General features: G+C 54.3%; 1 protein-coding gene across 3 annotated transcripts in view; it reads left to right on the plus strand.

The window, feature by feature from the left end:
- Nucleotides 1–18001, plus strand: part of LOC116955817 (NXPE family member 3-like) — a 53054-nt gene extending 35053 nt beyond the window's left edge. For all 3 annotated transcript variants that reach the window (XM_076053776.1, XM_076053777.1, XM_076053778.1), the window contains 3 exons: nt 6477–6731; nt 9063–9394; nt 15681–18001. In XM_076053776.1, coding sequence (XP_075909891.1) covers nt 6477–6731; nt 9063–9394; nt 15681–15992 — 899 coding nt within the window. In that variant the 3' untranslated portion in view covers nt 15993–18001. The remainder of the gene's footprint in view (nt 1–6476; nt 6732–9062; nt 9395–15680) is intronic.
- The last annotated feature ends 217 nt before the right edge of the window (nt 18002–18218 follow it).

The raw sequence follows: 18218 nt of genomic DNA on the forward strand, positions 1-18218 counted from the left end.
CTCGCAAACTCGCACAGAGACTCGTAGACTCGCACAGAGACTCGTAGACTCGCACAGAGACTCGTAGACCACACACACACAGAGACTTGCAAACTCGCACAGAGACTCGTAGACTCGCACAGAGACTCGTAGACTCGCACAGAGACTCGTAGACTCGCACAGAGACTCGCAGACTCGCACAGAGACTCGTAGACCACACACACAGAGACTCGCAAACTCGCACAGAGACTCGTAGACTCGCATCAAGACTCATAGACTCGCACAGAGACTCGTAGACTCGCACATAGACTCGTAGACTCGCACAGAGACTCGCAGACTCGCACAGAGACTCGTAGACCACACACACACAGAGACTTGCAAACTCGCACAGAGACTCGTAGACTCGCACAGAGACTCGTAGACTCGCATCAAGACTCATAGACTCGCACAGAGACTCGTAGACTCGCACAGAGACTCGTAGACTCAGACTCACGTAGACACTCGTAGACTTACAGAGAGACTCGCAGACTCGCACAGAGACTCGTAGACTCGCACAGAGACTCGTAGACTCACATAGAGACTCATAGACTTACACAGAGACTCGTAGACTCGAACAGAGACTCATAGACGCGCACAGAGACTGATGGACTCACATAGAGACGATGTGAGTCTGTGTATCTCTATGGGTCTCTGTGTATCTCTATGTATCTCTGTGAGTGTCTTAGTATCTCTGTGGGTCTCTGTTGATCTCTCTGTGTTAGTTTATTTTGTTTTAAAACGGCAGCAGACTCTGGGGTGACTGAGGTGAGAGAGAGAGAGTGTGATTGAGATCTCAGAACACTCCATGTCGCGCTATTTGCATCTCAGACGGAGTTTGCCAAGCGCAGAGAATTTACTCAGCCGGGTATCGTTTGTTCACGTTTGATGCCAGCCAGCGATGTCTATCTTGATGCTGCACTGACTAGAAGATGTTAACTACCTCGCCCGGTATACAGGAGGTCGTGGGTTTGATCCCGACCCTGTACGTTTGGAGTCTGCGTGTCTCTCCCCGTGGTCGCGTGGATTTTTCTCCGGGTCCTCCGACATTTCGAATCGACGCCACGCGTTTAGGAACACTTGGGGCTGCCACTATAATTGTCCCCCTGATGATGATGATGAGTCCTCTTCGTCGAGCTATTATTTGCGTGTGATGAAGTTTTTTTTAAAATTACGAATGATATTGATCGCGAAAGCCTGCTACGTGTTCAACCATTATTTCTTGTGATAGCCAGAGTCGCGCTTCTGACGAAGAGCTATACAGTGGCTCAGCGGTGGGGCCTTGCCTGGTGAAATAACAAATAGTTACATAGTTACAGCCTACCCGTCCCCTCGTGTGCCGTGCTGGTCTTCATAGGTGCTGCTCGCTAGCAGCACTTGCCGCAAGAAGCTGTTAAAGCTATACGGGGGATCTTTGTCTTTGTGTGAGTGGGTGGTGGGTGGGTGAGTGAGTGGGTGGTGGTGGGTAGGTGTGTGTGTGTGTGTGGATGAGTTGGTGATAGGGTGATGAAAGTGTCTTGTGTGAGTGAGCGGTCGACACAGCCTCAAATGAGTACCTGGCATGGTGTGTGTACAACATCGCCACCGGGGAGACAAAGGCGGCCGGGCGTGGCGCTGGCCACCCAGCCCCTCCTGTTGCCACATTGTCGGCCTTCGCAGGTGCTCGCTCACAGCGCTTGCCCCCAACAGTCTGTTGAGGCTACACGGGGGGGGGGGGGGGGCGTGAGTGGGATCTTTGCGTGCCGTGCGTCCGTGCGTCGGACCGAGACTCGTCCCTGGCCCCCCCATCGCTGCCGCTGCTGATGTCAACCTCCGTAGGCAAATCCGTAAGTAACCCCGACGAGATTAGCGCCATCAGCCATCGCGTGGCAATCTTCTGTCGTTGTTTATACATCTGTGCGCACACGCGCGTGCACGCACACACGCGCGGTGTCACAAGGTCACGCAAAACCAGGAGCTTGATCACAATCGGAATCTTTATTTGGAATGGAGATGAAGGGGGTGGGAGAGGGGGGAAGAGGAGGAGGAGAGGAAAGAGGAGGACCCTGATGAGCTATGAAGTTGTTGTTCACACATCCAGTAGGGGTTTGGGGTGGCTAGGAGATGTTAACTACCTCGCCTGGCTACAGGAGGTCGTGGGTTCGATACCAACCCTGACGCCTGCTGCTACTGCTGTGTATTTGGAGTTTGAGGTGTCCCTCTCTCGCATTATCATCACGGTGGCTAGGAGATGTCAACTCCCTCGCCTGGTCTACAGGAGGTCGTGGGTTCGATACCAACCCTGACGCCTGCTGCTACTGCTGTGTATTTGGAGTTTGAGGTGTCTCTCTCCCCGTGGCCGTGCGGATTTGTCTCCGAGTCCTCCGGTTTTCCCCGCCACGTTTAGAATGAACGCCGCCACGCGTTTAGAGTGTGTGGCTGCTGCTACAGAATGTCCACGTGATGGCGATGACGGTGATGATCCACGTCCGTTGACCCATCATGCGTCACGGTGGCCCAGGGTCGCTTCTGCAGCATCTCAGTGGGGGCCTTGCACCTGGTAGAATAAACAAAAATAGTTTAAGGTTTAAAGTTACAACATGCAACGAACAGAAATGCCAACAACGATAGGAATAATAGAGGGTTTTGTCACGTAAACAGAACGTGACAATTCGTCACGAATACAGCACTAGTGTGTAGTGTATAGTGTATTGTATAGTGTAGTATACTAGTACAGCACTAGTGTGTAGTGTATAGTGTATAGTGTAGTGTATAGTGTAGTATACTAGTACAGCACTAGTGTATAGTGTAGTGTATAGTAGTGTAAAGTGTAGTGTATAGTAGTGTAGTGTATAGTGTAGTGTATAGTAGTGTATAGTGTAGTGTATAGTAGTGTAGTGTGTATAGTGTAGTATACTAGTACAGCACTAGTGTGTAGTGTATAGTAGTGTATAGTGTAGTATACTAGTACAGCACTCGTGTGTAGTGTAGTGTATAGTAGTGTATAGTGTAGTGTATAGTAGTGTAGTGTGTATAGTGTAGTATACTAGTACAGCACTAGTGTGTAGTGTATAGTAGTGTATAGTGTAGTATACTAGTACAGCACTCGTGTGTAGTGTAGTGTATAGTAGTGTATAGTGTAGTGTATAGTGTATTATACTAGTACAGCACTAGTGTGTAGTGTATAGTGTAGTATGCTAGTACAGCACTAGTGTATAGTGTAGTGAATTGTGTATAATAGTGTAGTGAATTGTGTATAGTAGTGTAGTATGTAGTAGTGTGTAGTGTATAGTATATGGTAGTGTTGTGTATAGTAGTGTAGTGTATAGTGTAGTGTATAGTATTGTAGTGTAGTGTATAGTATTATAGTGTATAGTGTAGTGTATAGTATTATAGTGTATAGTGTAGTGTATAGTAGTGTATAGTAGTGTAGTGTATAGTAGTGTATTGTGTAGTGTATAGTAGTGTAGTGTATAGTAGTGTAGTGTATAGTAGTGTTGTATATAGTATAGTGTAGTGTATAGTGTAGTGTATAGTCGTGTATACTAGTGTATAGTGTATACTAGTGTATAGTACTATATTGTGTAGTATAGTGTAGTATACCAGTACAGCACACCGCTTGTGTGTTGGAGAGCCAAGCCACAACATTTACAATCTGAGTACGACGTTTCGCCAGTAATCACAACCAGCTTCATCAGGCGACAGCCAGATCTGTTGACGTGACACAACCTGGCGAGCTGGCCGTGTCGGGTGGTGGCGGGTTTAACGACACAACATTTCCATCCTTACGCGACCTAACCCAAACGAACCTCTATCACGGATGATCTTGCTCGCGAAAGCCGACGTGTTAAACGGTAGAAACGCAAAATAGTTGAAAATGCTAAAAGCAAGTGGCAATGAATAAAGAACAAGTATTTACGTACAAATTGCACGCGGCTTGTACACTATGCACTACACACACGCATTCCCACCAATCAGCAGCAGCAGCAACAACAACAAAGCCATCAGCAGTTCCCGAAGAACTGCGTCGTGCTCAGCTTGATGTTGCTCTGGTGCTGCCCACCCACCCCCCACAGTGCCGGCCCTTCGTCGCCGCTGCTACTCGCTAACACCACTTGCCCCAACAGTCTGTTAAGGCTACGCGGGGGATCTTTGTCTTTGTGCGAGCTGCTACTCGCTAACAGCACTTTCCCCAACGGTCTGTTAAGGCTACGCGGGGGATATTTGTCTTTGTGTGAGCTGCTATTCGCTAACAGCACTTGCCCCAACAGTCTGCTAAGGCTACTCGGGGGATCTTTGTCTTTGTGTGAGCTGCTATTCGCTAACAGCACTTGCCCCAACAGTCTGCTAAGGCTACTCGGGGGATCTTTGTCTTTGTGTGAGCTGCTACTCGCTAACAGCACTTGCCCCAACGGTCTGCTAAGGCTACGCGGGGGATCTTTGTCTTTGTGTGAGCTGCTATTCGCTAACAGCACTTGCCCCAACGGTCTGTTAAGGCTACGCGGGGGATCTTTGTCTTTGTGTGAGCTGCTACTCGCTAACAGCACTTGCCCCAACGGTCTGTTAAGGCTACGCGGGGGATCTTTGTCTTTGTGTGAGCTGCTACTCGCTAACAGCACTTGCCCCAACGGTCTGCTAAGGCTACGCGGGGGATCTTTGTCTTTGTGTGAGCTGCTACTCGCTAACAGCACTTGCCCCAACAGTCTGTTAAGGCTACGCGGGGGATCTTTGTCTTTGTGTGAGCTGCTACTCGCTAACAGCACTTGCCCCAACGGTCTGCTAAGGCTACGCGGGGGATCTTTGTCTTTGTGTGAGCTGCTATTCGCTAACAGCACTTGCCCCAACGGTCTGTTAAGGCTACGCGGGGGATCTTTGTCTTTGTGTGAGCTGCTACTCGCTAACAGCACTTGCCCCAACAGTCTGTTAAGGCTACTCGGGGGATCTTTGTCTTTGTGTGGGCTGCTACTCGCTAACAGCACTTGCCCCAACGGTCTGTTAAGGCTACGCGGGGGATCTTTGTCTTTGTGTGAGCTGCTACTCGCTAACAGCACTTGCCCCAACGGTCTGTTAAGGCTACGCGGGGGATCTTTGTCTTTGTGTGAGCTGCTACTCGCTAACAGCACTTGCCCCAACGGTCTGTTAAGGCTACTCGGGGGATCTTTGTCTTTGTGTGAGCTGCTATTCGCTAACAGCACTTGCCACAACAGTCTGTTAAGGCTACTCGGGGGATCTTTGTCTTTGTGTGAGCTGCTATTCGCTAACAGCACTTGCCACAACAGTCTGTTAAGGCTACTCGGGGAATCTTTGTCTTTGTGTGAGCTGCTTTTCGCTAACAGCACTTGCCCCAACGGTCTGTTAAGGCTACGCGGGGGATCTTTGTCTTTGTGTGAGCTGCTACTCGCTAACAGCACTTGCCCCAACAGTCTGTTAAGGCTACGCGGGGGATCTTTGTCTTTGTGTGCGTGTTAGCGGCGTGAACTTGAGAACTCCAATTCCTGTGCTGGGGTCGGACCGGATCGCGGTTCATCCTCGCCCCTCCCGCACACCGCACGCAGGTGAGCACAAAGGCAAAGGTCCCCCGGGTAGCCTTTAACAAGCCTTTGCGGGGGGCAAGTGCTGCCAGCGGAGCAGCGAGAGCAGCGCCTCCCTAGGGGTCGGCGAGGCGGCGGTCGGGCGGCCAGCACCAGCCCCGCCCCCGGCCGCCTTTGTCTTCCCCGTGCTGACCTTCCGCCTCTGTTGCGCGCGCGTGGGGAGCGGTGGCGCAGCGGTCGGCGCGTTCGATTCCCCGCTCGTCGGCCAACGGCACCGAAACAAAGCGGCGACGGTCGTCTGCGCCCCGGCGTGTTGAGCAGCAAAGCAGCATCGCCGCCGGGGAGACAAAGGCGGCCGGGCGGGCGGGACGCGGTGCGGGCCACCATCCCCGGCCCCCCGTGACGCCTGCTGTATATTTCGGGGGTGGGGGTCTGCGTCTCTCGCTCCGCGGTTTTTTCACCTCCGCTTTCAGAATGAACGTCGCGCTGCTGTGAAGTTGCACGCGACGAAGCCGCTCCGTTGAGCTGTCACCACTTGTCGCCACGCGTTTGTGGTATTTGAATTGCTGCTGCAAGTTTCCACGCGATGATGACGACGATGATGATGACGACGACGACGACGATGAACCGCTTGGTCGAGCTGTCGTTTGCGATGGAAACTCGAGTTTGACTCCCGCTCAGGGCCAACACCGGCGTGACGATTGCCTGAACCGACCGTGGTGCCTCCTCCCACTAGGTCGACTCGGCCACGAATGAGTACCCGGTGCCGTGTGCAGTAAACATCGCTAGCACTGGGGAGACAAAGGCGGCCGGGCGCGGTGCTGGCCACCCACCCCCTCGTGTGCCACAGTGCCGGTGACCTTCACAGGCGCTGCTGCTGCTGCTCGCTAACGGCGCTTGCCCCGACAGCCGGTTACAGGCTACACGTCTTTGTGTGTGTGTCCTTGACAGGCACTGGCGGGCCTCCACCTCATCACCACCCTCCACCTCCTCCACCTCGTCGTGACCGACTCCCCGTGTGCTCCCCGGGGCCCCCACCTGGCTACGGCTACTACCTCCGTGGCGATTGGCTGCAGCCGTCCTGCCGCTCCCTGCGGTTCAGGCGCCCGGAGAGGGCGGCCCGGTGCCTGGCAGGGAAGAGGGTTCACCTCGTCGGGGACTCGAACGTGCGGCAGTGGTTCGAGCACCTCGTCGCCTTCGTGCCCAGTGAGTGGGAACTCACTCGCGGTGGGGGGGGGGGGGGTGAAACCGCGACGAGGCCTGGGTTCGATTCCAGACTCTGGTGCCCTCCTCTGTCTCAGTGGGGTTGGTGCCTTGTACCCAGTATCCCCCCTTGTCTGTAGAGAGTGTGAGAGTCGGTGTGTGTGTGAGAGTGTGAGAGTGTGTGTGTTAGTGTGTGTGAGAGAGAGTGTGTGTGTTAGAGAGTGTGTGTGAGAGTGTGTGTGAGAGTGAGAGAGTGTGAGTGAGTATGTGAGAGTCGGTGTGTGTGTGAGAGTGTGTGTGTGTGTTAGTGTGTGTGAGAGAGAGTGTGTGTGTTAGAGAGTGTGTGTGAGAGTGTGTGTGAGAGTGAGAGAGTGTGTGTGTGTGTGTTAGTGTGTGAGAGTGTGAGAGTGTGTGTGTGTGTTAGTGTGTGTGAGAGTGAGAGAGTGTGTGTGTGTGTTAGTGTGTGTGAGAGTGAGAGAGTGTGTGTTAGTGAGTGTGTGTTAGTGATTGTGTGTGAGAGTGTGTGTGAGAGTGAGTGTGAGTGAGTATGTGGGAGTCGGTGTGTGTGTGTGTTAGAGTGAGAGAGTGTGTGTGTTAGTGCGTGTGTTAGTGAGTGTGTGTGTGTTTGCTAGTGATGGTGAGTGTGTTAGAGAGAGTGAGAGAGTGTGAGAATGAGAGAGTGTGAGTGATTGTGTGTGAGTGTGTGTGAGTGAGAGAGTGAATGTGTGTGAGTATGTGTGAGAGTGTGTGAGTGATTGTGTGTGAGTGTGTGTGAGAGTCGGTGTGGGAGTGTGAGAGTGAGAGAGTGAGTGATTGTGTGTGAGAGTGTGAGTGAGTGTGTGTGAGCTTGTGAGAGTCGGTGTGTGAGTGTGTGTGAGAGTGAGTGAGTGATTGTGTGTGAGAGTGTGAGTGAGTGTGTGTGAGCGTGTGTGAGTGAGAGAGTGAGTGATTGTGCGTGAGAGTGAGTGTGTGTGAGAGTGAGATAGTGTGAGTGAGTGTGAGAGTGAGAGAGTGTGAGAGTGAGTGTGTGATTGTGTGTGAGAATATGAGTGAGTGTGAGAGAGTGTGAGTGAGTGTGAGAATGAGAAAGTGTGGGATTGAGAGAGTGTGTGATTGTGTGTGAGAGTGTGAGTGATTGTGAGTGATTGTGTGTGAGAGTGTGAGTGAGTGTGAGTGAGTGTGTGAGAGTGAAAGAGTGAGTGATTGTGTGTGAGAGAGTGAGTGATAGTCGGTGTGTGAGAGAGTGAGTGATTGTGAGTGAGTGAGAGTGTGTGAGAGAGAGTGAGAGTGTGAGTGATTGTGTGTGAGAGTGTGAGTGAGTGTGAGTGAGTGTGTGAGAGTGAGAGAGTGAGTGATTATGTGTGAGAGTGATTGTGTGTGAGAGTTATTGTGTGTTAGAGTGTGAGTGATTGTGTGAGTGAGTGAGTGTGTGAGAGTCGGTGTGTGAGAGAGTGAGAGTGAGTGATTGTGTGTGTGAGTGATTGTGTGTTAGAGTGTGAGTGATTGTGCATGAGTGAGTGTGTGAGAGTGTGTGAGGGTCGGTGTGTGAGAGAGTGAGTGATTGTGTGTGAGAGAGTGAGTGAGTGTGAGTGAGTGTGTGTGTGAGAGTGTGTGAGAGTTGGTGTGTGAGAGAGTGAGTGATTGTGTGTGAGAGAGTGAGTGAGTGTGAGTGATTGTGTGTGAGAGAGTGAGTGAGTGTGTGTGTGAGAGTGAGTGTGTGAGAGAGTGTGTGAGTGTGAGTGAGTGTGTGTGAGAGTGAGCGTGTGAGAGTCTGGGTTGGAATCGAACCCACGAACTCCTGCGTACCAGGCGAGGTAGTTAGCATCTCCCAGCCACAGTGGTGCCACAAACCTTTGGCAGAACCCTCCTGAAACAAGTCTTGAGACTCGGCGAGGCTCTCCCGGGTAAACGAGCGTCGTCATCGTCATCATCAACGTCACCGTCGTCATCATCAACATCACCGTCGTCATCATCAACGTCATCATCAACGTCACCGTCATCAACGTCGTCGTCATCATCAACGTCATCGTCGTCATCATCAACGTCATCGTCGTCATCATCAACGTCGTCGTCGTCATCATCAACGTCGTCGTCGTCATCACCAACGTCATCGTCGTCGTCGCCATAGCAACGACAATTAAACGACGAGCGGGCGTTGGCGACTTTTGGTCAGCGGTGACCGTGAGCGGACGTCGGGCCATCGTCACGGCGACGACGGCGAGGGTGGTCACCTGCGGCCGGGACGAGGTGCAGGAGGAGGAGGCAAATGAGGAGGCAAGGAGGCGGCATGGAGTCTTAAAAACTCCCCTCCGCCCCCCCCCTTCCATCGCTCAGCTCTCCACCAGGTCCCGACCGGCGCCCCCCGCAGCACGGGCCCCCTGCTAGCGGTGGACGCGGCGCGCTCCACCTCGCTGCGCTACCACTGCCACGGCCCGCCCATCCGCTTCACCGGGGTGCCCGCGGACACGCTGCGATGGGAGGCGCCGCGGTTGGCGCGCCTGGAGGGCGGCCGCGGCTGCGTGGTGGCGCTGTCGCTGGGCGCCCACTTCACCAGCTTCCCGCTGGGGGTGTTCGTGCGCAGGGCGCGGGCGCTGAGGCGGGCGCTGGGCTCCCTGCTGGCGCGTGAGCCGGCCACCACCGTGGTGGTGCGCACCGCCAACACGCAGGTGTGTGCACACGTGTGTGTGTGTGTGAGTACACGTGTGTGTGTGTGTACACGTGTGTGTGTGTGTGTGTACGTGTGTGTACACGATGCCCTGGTGGTCCCCCTTTTTAAGAAGGGGGACCGCACAGACTGTAACAACTACAGGGGCATCTCACTCCTCAGTGTGCCGGGAAAGGTCCTGGCAAGGATTATTCAGCATCGCCTTGCCAGGCACGCTGAGGAGAGGCTTGCGGAGCCCCAATCCGGTTTCAGGAAAGGGCGGTCCTGCACAGATGCCATATTTTCTGTCCGTCTGCTACAGCAGAGGTGTAGGGAATTCCAACAAGACCTACATCTCTGCTTTATTGACCTGGTCAAGGCCTATGATACCATCAGTAGGCCTGGGCTCTGGATCGTTCTTCGTGCTTTTGGAGTACCTGACCCTCTGCTCACGATCATTAAGGACCTTCATGATGGTGAGCGGGCCCGGGTAAAACTACGTGGCCGGGAGTCAGAGCCATTCCCTGTACACCTTGGGGTGCGACAGGGATGTCCTCTGGCTCCCACATTATTTAACATCTATTTTGACCACGTAGTTCGTGAAGCCTTCAATAGCTGTACCGGGGGAATCTCCATATGGTACAGATATAATGGGAGGCTAATCGATGCCCGGGTGCAGTCAAGGGATGGCTCCCTATTGCTCAACCACGTTATGTATGCTGATGATTTGGTAATAGCTGCTCAGTCAGAGGAGGAGTTGGAGACGCTGCTGCTGAGACTGGAGCGTGCCACTAAGAGGTGGGGCCTTACCATCAGCCCCACCAAAACTAAGCACCTGCCTGGGTATTTTGTACCATCGGACACTCCACCCCCACAACTCCCAATCGGTGATGGGGCAGTTGTGGAGAGAGTGGAGAGTTTCCCATACCTGGGCAGTGTGCTTATGACTGGCTCCAGTTTAACAGCAGAGGTCTCACTCCAAATCAGTCGAGCGGCAATATCTTTTCATCGGTTGCGTAACGCTGTGTGGAAGCTACCTGGTCTGTCGCTCCGCACTAAGCTTCAGGTCTTCTCGGCCACGGTCATTCCCTCCCTTCTCTACGCTTGCGAAACGTGGACCTCCCTAATGGAACATCTTCGCCGGTTAGAAACATTTAGGCTGGCCTGCCTACGATCCATCCTGGGTTTAACCAGACTGGATTGTGTGAGGAGCTCACAAATCCTTGAAAGATCTGGGCAGGGTCCCATCGGTGAGCTCCTCCGGCAGGCAAGGCTGCGATGGCTGGGTCATGTAGGATTGAGGGGGCTAAGCGGGCGCGGCACGGGCTAGAGAAGAGATGGAGTGATGTGGTACAGGAGGACGTGGAGCTGAGTGGACTTGCCGATGACTGGTACCAGCGGTGTCAAGATCGGCCTCTGTGGAGGAGGCTCGTGAAGGATGCTACTGGGCAGTTGGAGGCAGTCGCCCTCCAACAACAACGGAGGGCGGAGGAGCGACGCTCACAACAGCGAGCGGAGCGCCGGGTGGCTAAAGCACAGCAGGTTGGCACAGTAGGGGGCACAGGTGGTGCATCAGCCAGTCATCTCAGTCAGTCGACCCGTGGCACCTGGGTCTGCCCAGTGACCTCCTGCCAGCGGGCGTTCGACACTTCACGTGGCCTCACGGTGCACATAGCCTGGCACAAGCGTCGTGGTGACGTCACCGCCACTTTGTGGCGAATGGCGGTTGTTGTTGTTGTACACGTGTGTGTGTGTGAGTACACATGTGTGTGAGTACACGTGTGTGTACGTCTGTGTGTACACGTGTGTGTGTGTGTGTACACGTGTGTGTGTGTGTACACGTGTGTGTGTGTGTACGTGTGTGTGTGTACACGTGTGTGTGTACGTGTGTGTACGTGTGTGTAAGAGTGAGAGTGTGTGTGTACACGTGTGTGTGTACACGTGTGTGTGTGTACACACACACGTGTACACACACAAAACAACCCCCTACCTCCTCGCGGTGCCGGACGGGCAACTCTGTCGTGGACAGCGCTGTGGGGGGAGATCCAATTTTGATTGGCTCCTCCCCTCATGGCATATGTGTCCACCACAGGGGCTAAACGGGGGCTCTGGACGGGTGCGAGGGGCTGGTAACCCCTCCACCTTCAATTAATTACCACGAAACTACGAATTAAACTGAAATATGTAACAACTAAGCTTGTGCCGGAGGCCCCGGGGGGCCAGGCGTCTATGACGTCTCCTGGCCAAACCCCAATTGGCGGAGCCAGGAGATTGAATACCTACCCTCGGGGCTACTCCAGAAACAACGAAAAGCCACTACGGTTGGCCACGTGGAATGTTCGAACGCTCACTGCGGAGGAGAGGCTGCCACTCCTCTGTCGGGAGCTGGACCGGTACCGCCTGGATCTATGCGGCATTCAGGAGGTCCGGTGGACCGGCTCTGGCTCCTGCCACCATGAGGGGTGGACAGTCCTCTACTCGGGGCAGCAGACTGCCAAACAACAGGGTGTGGGTCTTCTTTTGAACAAAAGAATGAAGGGGGCGTGGGAGCGTGGCGGTGAGGTGTGGGAAGCTGTAAGCCCCAGGCTACTTTGGGCTCGCCTTCCCATCAACCGGAGGCGAGGAATGGTGGTCGTGGTTACTTATGCCCCCACCGAAGATGAACATCCGTGGAGGGATGCAGGCAAAGCCGATGAGTCAGATGCCTTCTATGACCTCCTGTCACAGGTGCTGGCTAAAGTGGCCCCTCGGGATAGAGTCATCATGTTGGGTGACTTCAATGCCCGAGTTGGTCATGATACTGGCACCTGGTCTGGAGTGATTGGAGGGCATGGGCCAGATCAGCTCAATAACAACGGTAGGAGGCTGCTAGATTTTTGTGCAGCCCATGGGCTTGTAATTGCCAACACGCTGTTCCGGCATCGGCGCATCCACACAACATCATGGATGCATGCCGGGTCCAAGCAAGAACATCTGCTGGACTACATAGTGACGGACCAGCGAATGCGAGCCCATGTCCTTGACACCAGGACCTACCGTGGAGCTGATCTGCCCTCTGACCATCGACTAGTCATCTGTAAGATGCGCCTGCCATTCTTCCACTCCGGTGGTGGGTGTACACCCAGGACCCCATTCCAACCTAAAGTGGCCTGGTCTCAGTTATCTGATGAAAGTTGCAAGCGAGAATTTCATCATCGCTTGCGGCTGGGATTGGCATCGTCCCCGACTCCTCCTGATGTCGAGGGTAAATGGGCGAGGTTTAGGACTGTGACTCATGCAGCTGCAATGGCTGCTTTGGGTACGCGGTCCAGACCTCCCCAGACACCCTGGATGACAGAGGAGTTGTTCACGATGGTTGAGAAAAAGCGACAGGCCCACTGTCATCGGCTACAGAATCCCACGTCAGAGAATGAGGATGCTTACCGCAGCCTTCGCTCGGAGGTTCGGAGAGCCGTGAGGCGCTGCAAGGATGGGTGGTGGTCGCGGGTTGCTGAGGAGATGGAGTCTGCCTCAGTGGCCCGTGATCACAAATCTCTATTTAACTCCATCAAAAAAGTAACCTGCAGCGCCACACCTATTACCATCATTAGGGGAAAAAACGGTGATCCAATTTCCGACCCCCAGGAACAGGTTCGCAGATTTGCTGAGCATTTCTGTGAGGTCCTGGGGGAGGGAAAATCCCTCAGCCAGGAAAACATCGTGGCACAAAGTGAGGATGACCCTGCTGAGGCTGCGGTGCCTCAAATATTGGATGAAGTCACCCCCTGTGAGTGGCTGGCTGAGGTGCCATCTGCTGAGGAAGTATTGAAGGCGATCCGGAGTCTGAGACCAGGAAAGGCAGCGGGCAGAGATGATCTCCCAAGCGAAATGCTGAGGGAGGGTGGCGTTTGTGCACAGACTGCCCTATATGACATCATAACAACAGTCTGGACCACTGGACGGGTTCCGCAGGATTGGAAGGATGCCCTGGTGGTCCCCCTTTTTAAGAAGGGGGACCGCACAGACTGTAACAACTACAGGGGCATCTCACTCCTCAGTGTGCCGGGAAAGGTCCTGGCAAGGATTATTCAGCATCGCCTTGCCAGGCACGCTGAGGAGAGGCTTGCGGAGCCCCAATGCGGTTTCAGGAAAGGGCGGTCCTGCACAGATGCCATATTTTCTGTCCGTCTGCTACAGCAGAGGTGTAGGGAATTCCAACAAGACCTACATCTCTGCTTTATTGACCTGGTCAAGGCCTATGATACCATCAGTAGGCCTGGGCTCTGGGTCATTCTTCGTGCTTTTGGAGTACCTGACCCTCTGCTCACGATCATTAAGGACCTTCATGATGGTGAGCGGGCCCGGGTAAAACTACGTGGCCGGGAGTCAGAGCCATTCCCCGTACACCTTGGGGTGCGACAGGGATGTCCTCTGGCTCCCACATTATTTAACATCTATTTTGACCACGTAGTTCGTGAATCCTTCAATAGCTGTACCGGGGGAATCTCCATATGGTACAGATATAATGGGAGGCTAATCGATGCCCGGGTGCGGTCAAGGGATGGCTCCCTATTGCTCAACCACGTTATGTATGCTGATGACTTGGTAATAGCTGCTCAGTCAGAGGAGGAGTTGGAGACGCTGCTGCTGAGACTGGAGCGTGCCACTAAGAGGTGGGGCCTTACCATCAGCCCCACCAAAACTAAGCACCTGCCTGGGTATTTTGTACCATCGGACACTCCACCCCCACAACTCCCAATCGGTGATGGGGCAGTTGTGGAGAGAGTGGAGAGTTTCCCATACCTGGGCAGTGTGCTTATGACTGGCTCCAGTTTAACAGCAGAGGTCTCACTCCGAATCAGTCGAGCGGCAATATCTTTTCATCGGTTGCGTAACGCTGTGTGGAAGCTACCTGGTCTGTCGCTCCGCACTAAGCTTCAGGTCTTCTCGGCCACGGTCATTCCATCCCTTCTCTACGCTTGCGAAACGTGGACCCCCCTAATGGAACATCTTCGCCGGTTAGAAACATTTAGGCTGGCCTGCCTACGATCCATCCTGGGTTTAACCAGACTGGATTGTGTGAGGAGCTCACAAATCCTTGAAAGATCTGGGCAGGGTCCCATCGGTGAGCTCCTCCGGCAGGCAAGGCTGCGATGGCTGGGTCATGTAGCCCGCATGCCAAGCCACCGCATGCCGAAACAGCTTTTGTTTGGCCGGATTGAGGGGGCTAAGCGGGCGCGGCACGGGCTAGAGAAGAGATGGAGTGATGTGGTACAGGAGGACGTGGAGCTGAGTGGACTTGCCGATGACTGGTACCAGCGGTGTCAAGATCGGCCTCTGTGGAGGAGGCTCGTGAAGGATGCTACTGGGCAGTTGGAGGCAGTCGCCCTCCAACAACAACGGAGGGCGGAGGAGCGACGCTCACAACAGCGAGCGGAGCGCCGGGTGGCTAAAGCACAGCAGGTTGGCACAGTAGGGGGCACAGGTGGTGCATCAGCCAGTCATCTCAGTCAGTCGACCCGTGGCACCTGGGTCTGCCCCGTGACCTCCTGCCAGCGGGCGTTCGACACTTCACGTGGCCTCAGGGTGCACATAGCCTGGCACAAGCGTCGTGGTGACGTCACCGCCACTTAGTGGCGAATGGCGGTTGTTGTTGTTGTGTACACGTGTGTGTGTACACGTGTGTGTGTACGTGTGTGTACGTGCGTGTAAGAGTGTGTGTGTACACGTGTGTGTGTGTGTGTACACGTGTGTGTACACGTGTGTGTGTACGTGTGTGTGAGAGTGTGTGTGTACACGTGTGTGTGTACACGTGTGTACGTGTGTGTGAGAGTGAGAGTGTGTGTACACGTGTGTGTGTACACGTGTGTGTGTACACGTGTGGGGAGCGTGCTATGAACCCGGCGACACGGGTTCGATTTCCACTCACGACCAACACCAGTGATGATTATCTAAACCGGTCCTGGGCCTCCTCTAGGTCGACTCAGCCTGAAATTAGTACCTGGTGCGGTGTGTAGCAAACATCGCCACTGGGGAGACAAAGGCGGTCGGGCGTGGCGCTGGCCACCCACCCCTCGTGTACCGTTCTGGCTTTCATAGGTGCTCGCAAACAGCACTTGCCCCTACAGTCTATTAAGGTTATACAGGATCTTTGTCTTTGTATGTGTGTACCACGCGCTTGTGTACACGCGCGTGTGTACACGTGTCACGTGTGTGTACACGTGTGTGCGTGTACGCGCGGGTGTGTGTGCGTACTCTCGCGTGCGTGTGGGAACTGCCAACACTCAGGTGTGTCGTCTAAACTCCTCCCACGCCCCCCCCCGCCGTAGGCGCAGTCCGTGCAGCTGGCGCCGTACGGCAGCGACTGGCTGGCGCGGCAGCAGAACAGCGCCTTGCGGCGGCTGCTGTCCGGCCTGCCGCTGGGCTGGGTGGACGCCTGGGCCATGAACGTGGCCCACTGGGGGCCGCCCCGACTCCACCCGGAGGCCGCCATCGTGCACCTGCAGGTGGAGGCGCTGCTCTCCTACGCGTGCCCAGACATGGACGACGACGACGAGGAGGAGGAGCTGTGGGAGGAGGAGGAGGTGGAGGTGGAAGAGGAGGAAGTGGAGGAGGGAGAGGGGCGACTGGGAAGGGAATGAAGAGGAGGAGGTGGTGGTGGGTGGGGAGGAAGGTGGAGGACGAGGAGGTGGACAAGGAGGAAGTGGAGTAGGAGGAGGATGGTGAGGAGGAAGTGGAGGAGGTGGTGGAGGAGGTGGTGGAGGATGTGGTTGTTGGGCATGAGGAGGTGGAGGAGCGCTATTGGGGTGGAAAAGAACGGTGATGGGGTGTCGAGAAGGAGCCGTACCGTGGCTTGCCAGGAGAGGGCAGCACAGAAGCACGTGGGCTCATCTCCATCTGTCCCAGCTGCGCCTGGGGTTCCTCCTCCCGCCTGCTGGATGAAGACTCGTCGTTCATTGGCTGAGAACATCTTGACATGTAGAGGACCGCAGAGCTTGGGCAGTCGTCGGTAGCGCCGTCTCCTCCCCGCCACCACGTGGCCGCTGCCTCCTCCCCACTCGTCGGTGGCTCCTCCTCCTGGCTCATCTGAGTAGTCCTCTTTCTGTCCCTGTCTGTCTCTGTCTGTCTCTCCCTGTCTCTCTCTGTCTCTTTGTCTGTACGAGAGCGAGTGATGAGCAGGCAACCGTTTGGGATGTCGCAGCGGTGGCATTGCGATTTTATTAAACGATTGTTACATTACACCCATACTCACCGGGACCCACACACACTCACACACACTCACACACACCCACACACACACCCACACACACCCACACACACCCACACACACACAACCACACACACACACACCCACACACCCACACACACCCACACACACACACACACACCCACACACCAACACACACCTACACACACCCACACACACACCTACACACACACCCACACACACACACCCACACACACCCACACACACACCCACACACCTACCCACCTACCCAAACACACACCCAAACAACAACAACAACCGCCATTCGCCACTAAGTGGTGGTGACGTCACCTCGGCGCTTGTGCCGGGCTAGGTGCACGTTTAGGCCACGTGAACTCTCGGACGTCCGCTGATAGGAGGTCACGGGGCAGACCCAGGTGCTACTGTGCCAACCTGCTGTGTTTTAGCCGCCGGGTGTTCCGCTCGTTGTTGTGAGCGTCGCTCCTCTGTTTTCCGTTGTTGTTAGAGGGTGACTGCCTCCAACTGCCCAGTAGCGTCCTTCACGAGCCTCCTCCACAGAGGCCGATCTTGACACAGCTGGTACCAGTCATCGGCAAGTCCACTCAGCTCCACGTCCTCCTGTACCACGTCACTCCATCTCTTCTCTAGCCTGTGCTGCGCCCGTTTAGCCCCCTCTATCCGGATGAACAAAAGCTGTTTAGGCATGCGGTGGCTGGGCATGTGGGCTACATGACCTAGCCAACGCAGCCTTTGCACCATTTGGGTTCTCAATTGTTCAAAAAATGTTCAATGTTAATAAACACATCGCGTTTAATGAAACAAAGTAAGTTGTAATTATAAGAATTGGTTTCACCCCTTCTGGCAATGAAACAGTTGTGTTAAGATGTTCACACCAAACAGAAAATCTTTTGCAAGGAATCCTGTCTGCATTAACCGCACATACTTGTGGTGAAAATGCAAACAAAAACATGCTCTGGTCAAATATACATTTGTTATTTCGATACTGGCAAGAAACGTCCCATTGCAAGTTGTACTTGCGTGCCTGTTGCTTTGAAAAAAAATCTTGCCATGTCTCGCTACCCCCCAGAAAGGGCAATTGGGGTGCGTGAAGCAACCCAGGTTAAGAATCACTGGTCTAGAAGCATCCAGCAGCATCCCAATGTCTCGTGTGATGATGATGCTACGCCGAGGCAGCCGTTACAACCGCTTATTCCTACTCACGCGACGTAGCTCCGTTCGCTCGATCGCGTTCTATCTCAATCAACACGCGGCATTACACAGGAGAACAGCCTGTAACCCTGCGTTTGTGTCGAATGTCCGATGATTTCCGTTAGTCTCCGATCACCTGCCGTGACCGCTGTCACATCCCCTGTGATTGCGACTTGCTGCCGTTTGTTCAATAAATACGGTGCGGTTCTGAAACCTGTGTTGACGTCAAGTGTCTCGCCAGCAGTCAGGACAGCTTGAACATTTGGTTCAGTACAGGAAACAGTCTGGACTGGTCTCCACATTCAGTGTCTCGTCAGCAGAGTCAGGGTTGCTGGCGAATTGCACGGACGTTCATTGGCAAGGGGCAAAAGGTTGGCTCTCCATGAGCTGTGGGTCCCTACTGGAGTTGGATGTAAAGATCCTATACCCC

Source organism: Petromyzon marinus, chromosome 62, assembly GCF_048934315.1.
Source record: "Petromyzon marinus isolate PM22_M1 ecotype Great Lakes invasive population chromosome 62, UKy_Petmar_22M1.pri1.0, whole genome shotgun sequence".
NCBI classification, from domain to species: domain Eukaryota; kingdom Metazoa; phylum Chordata; class Hyperoartia; order Petromyzontiformes; family Petromyzontidae; genus Petromyzon; species Petromyzon marinus.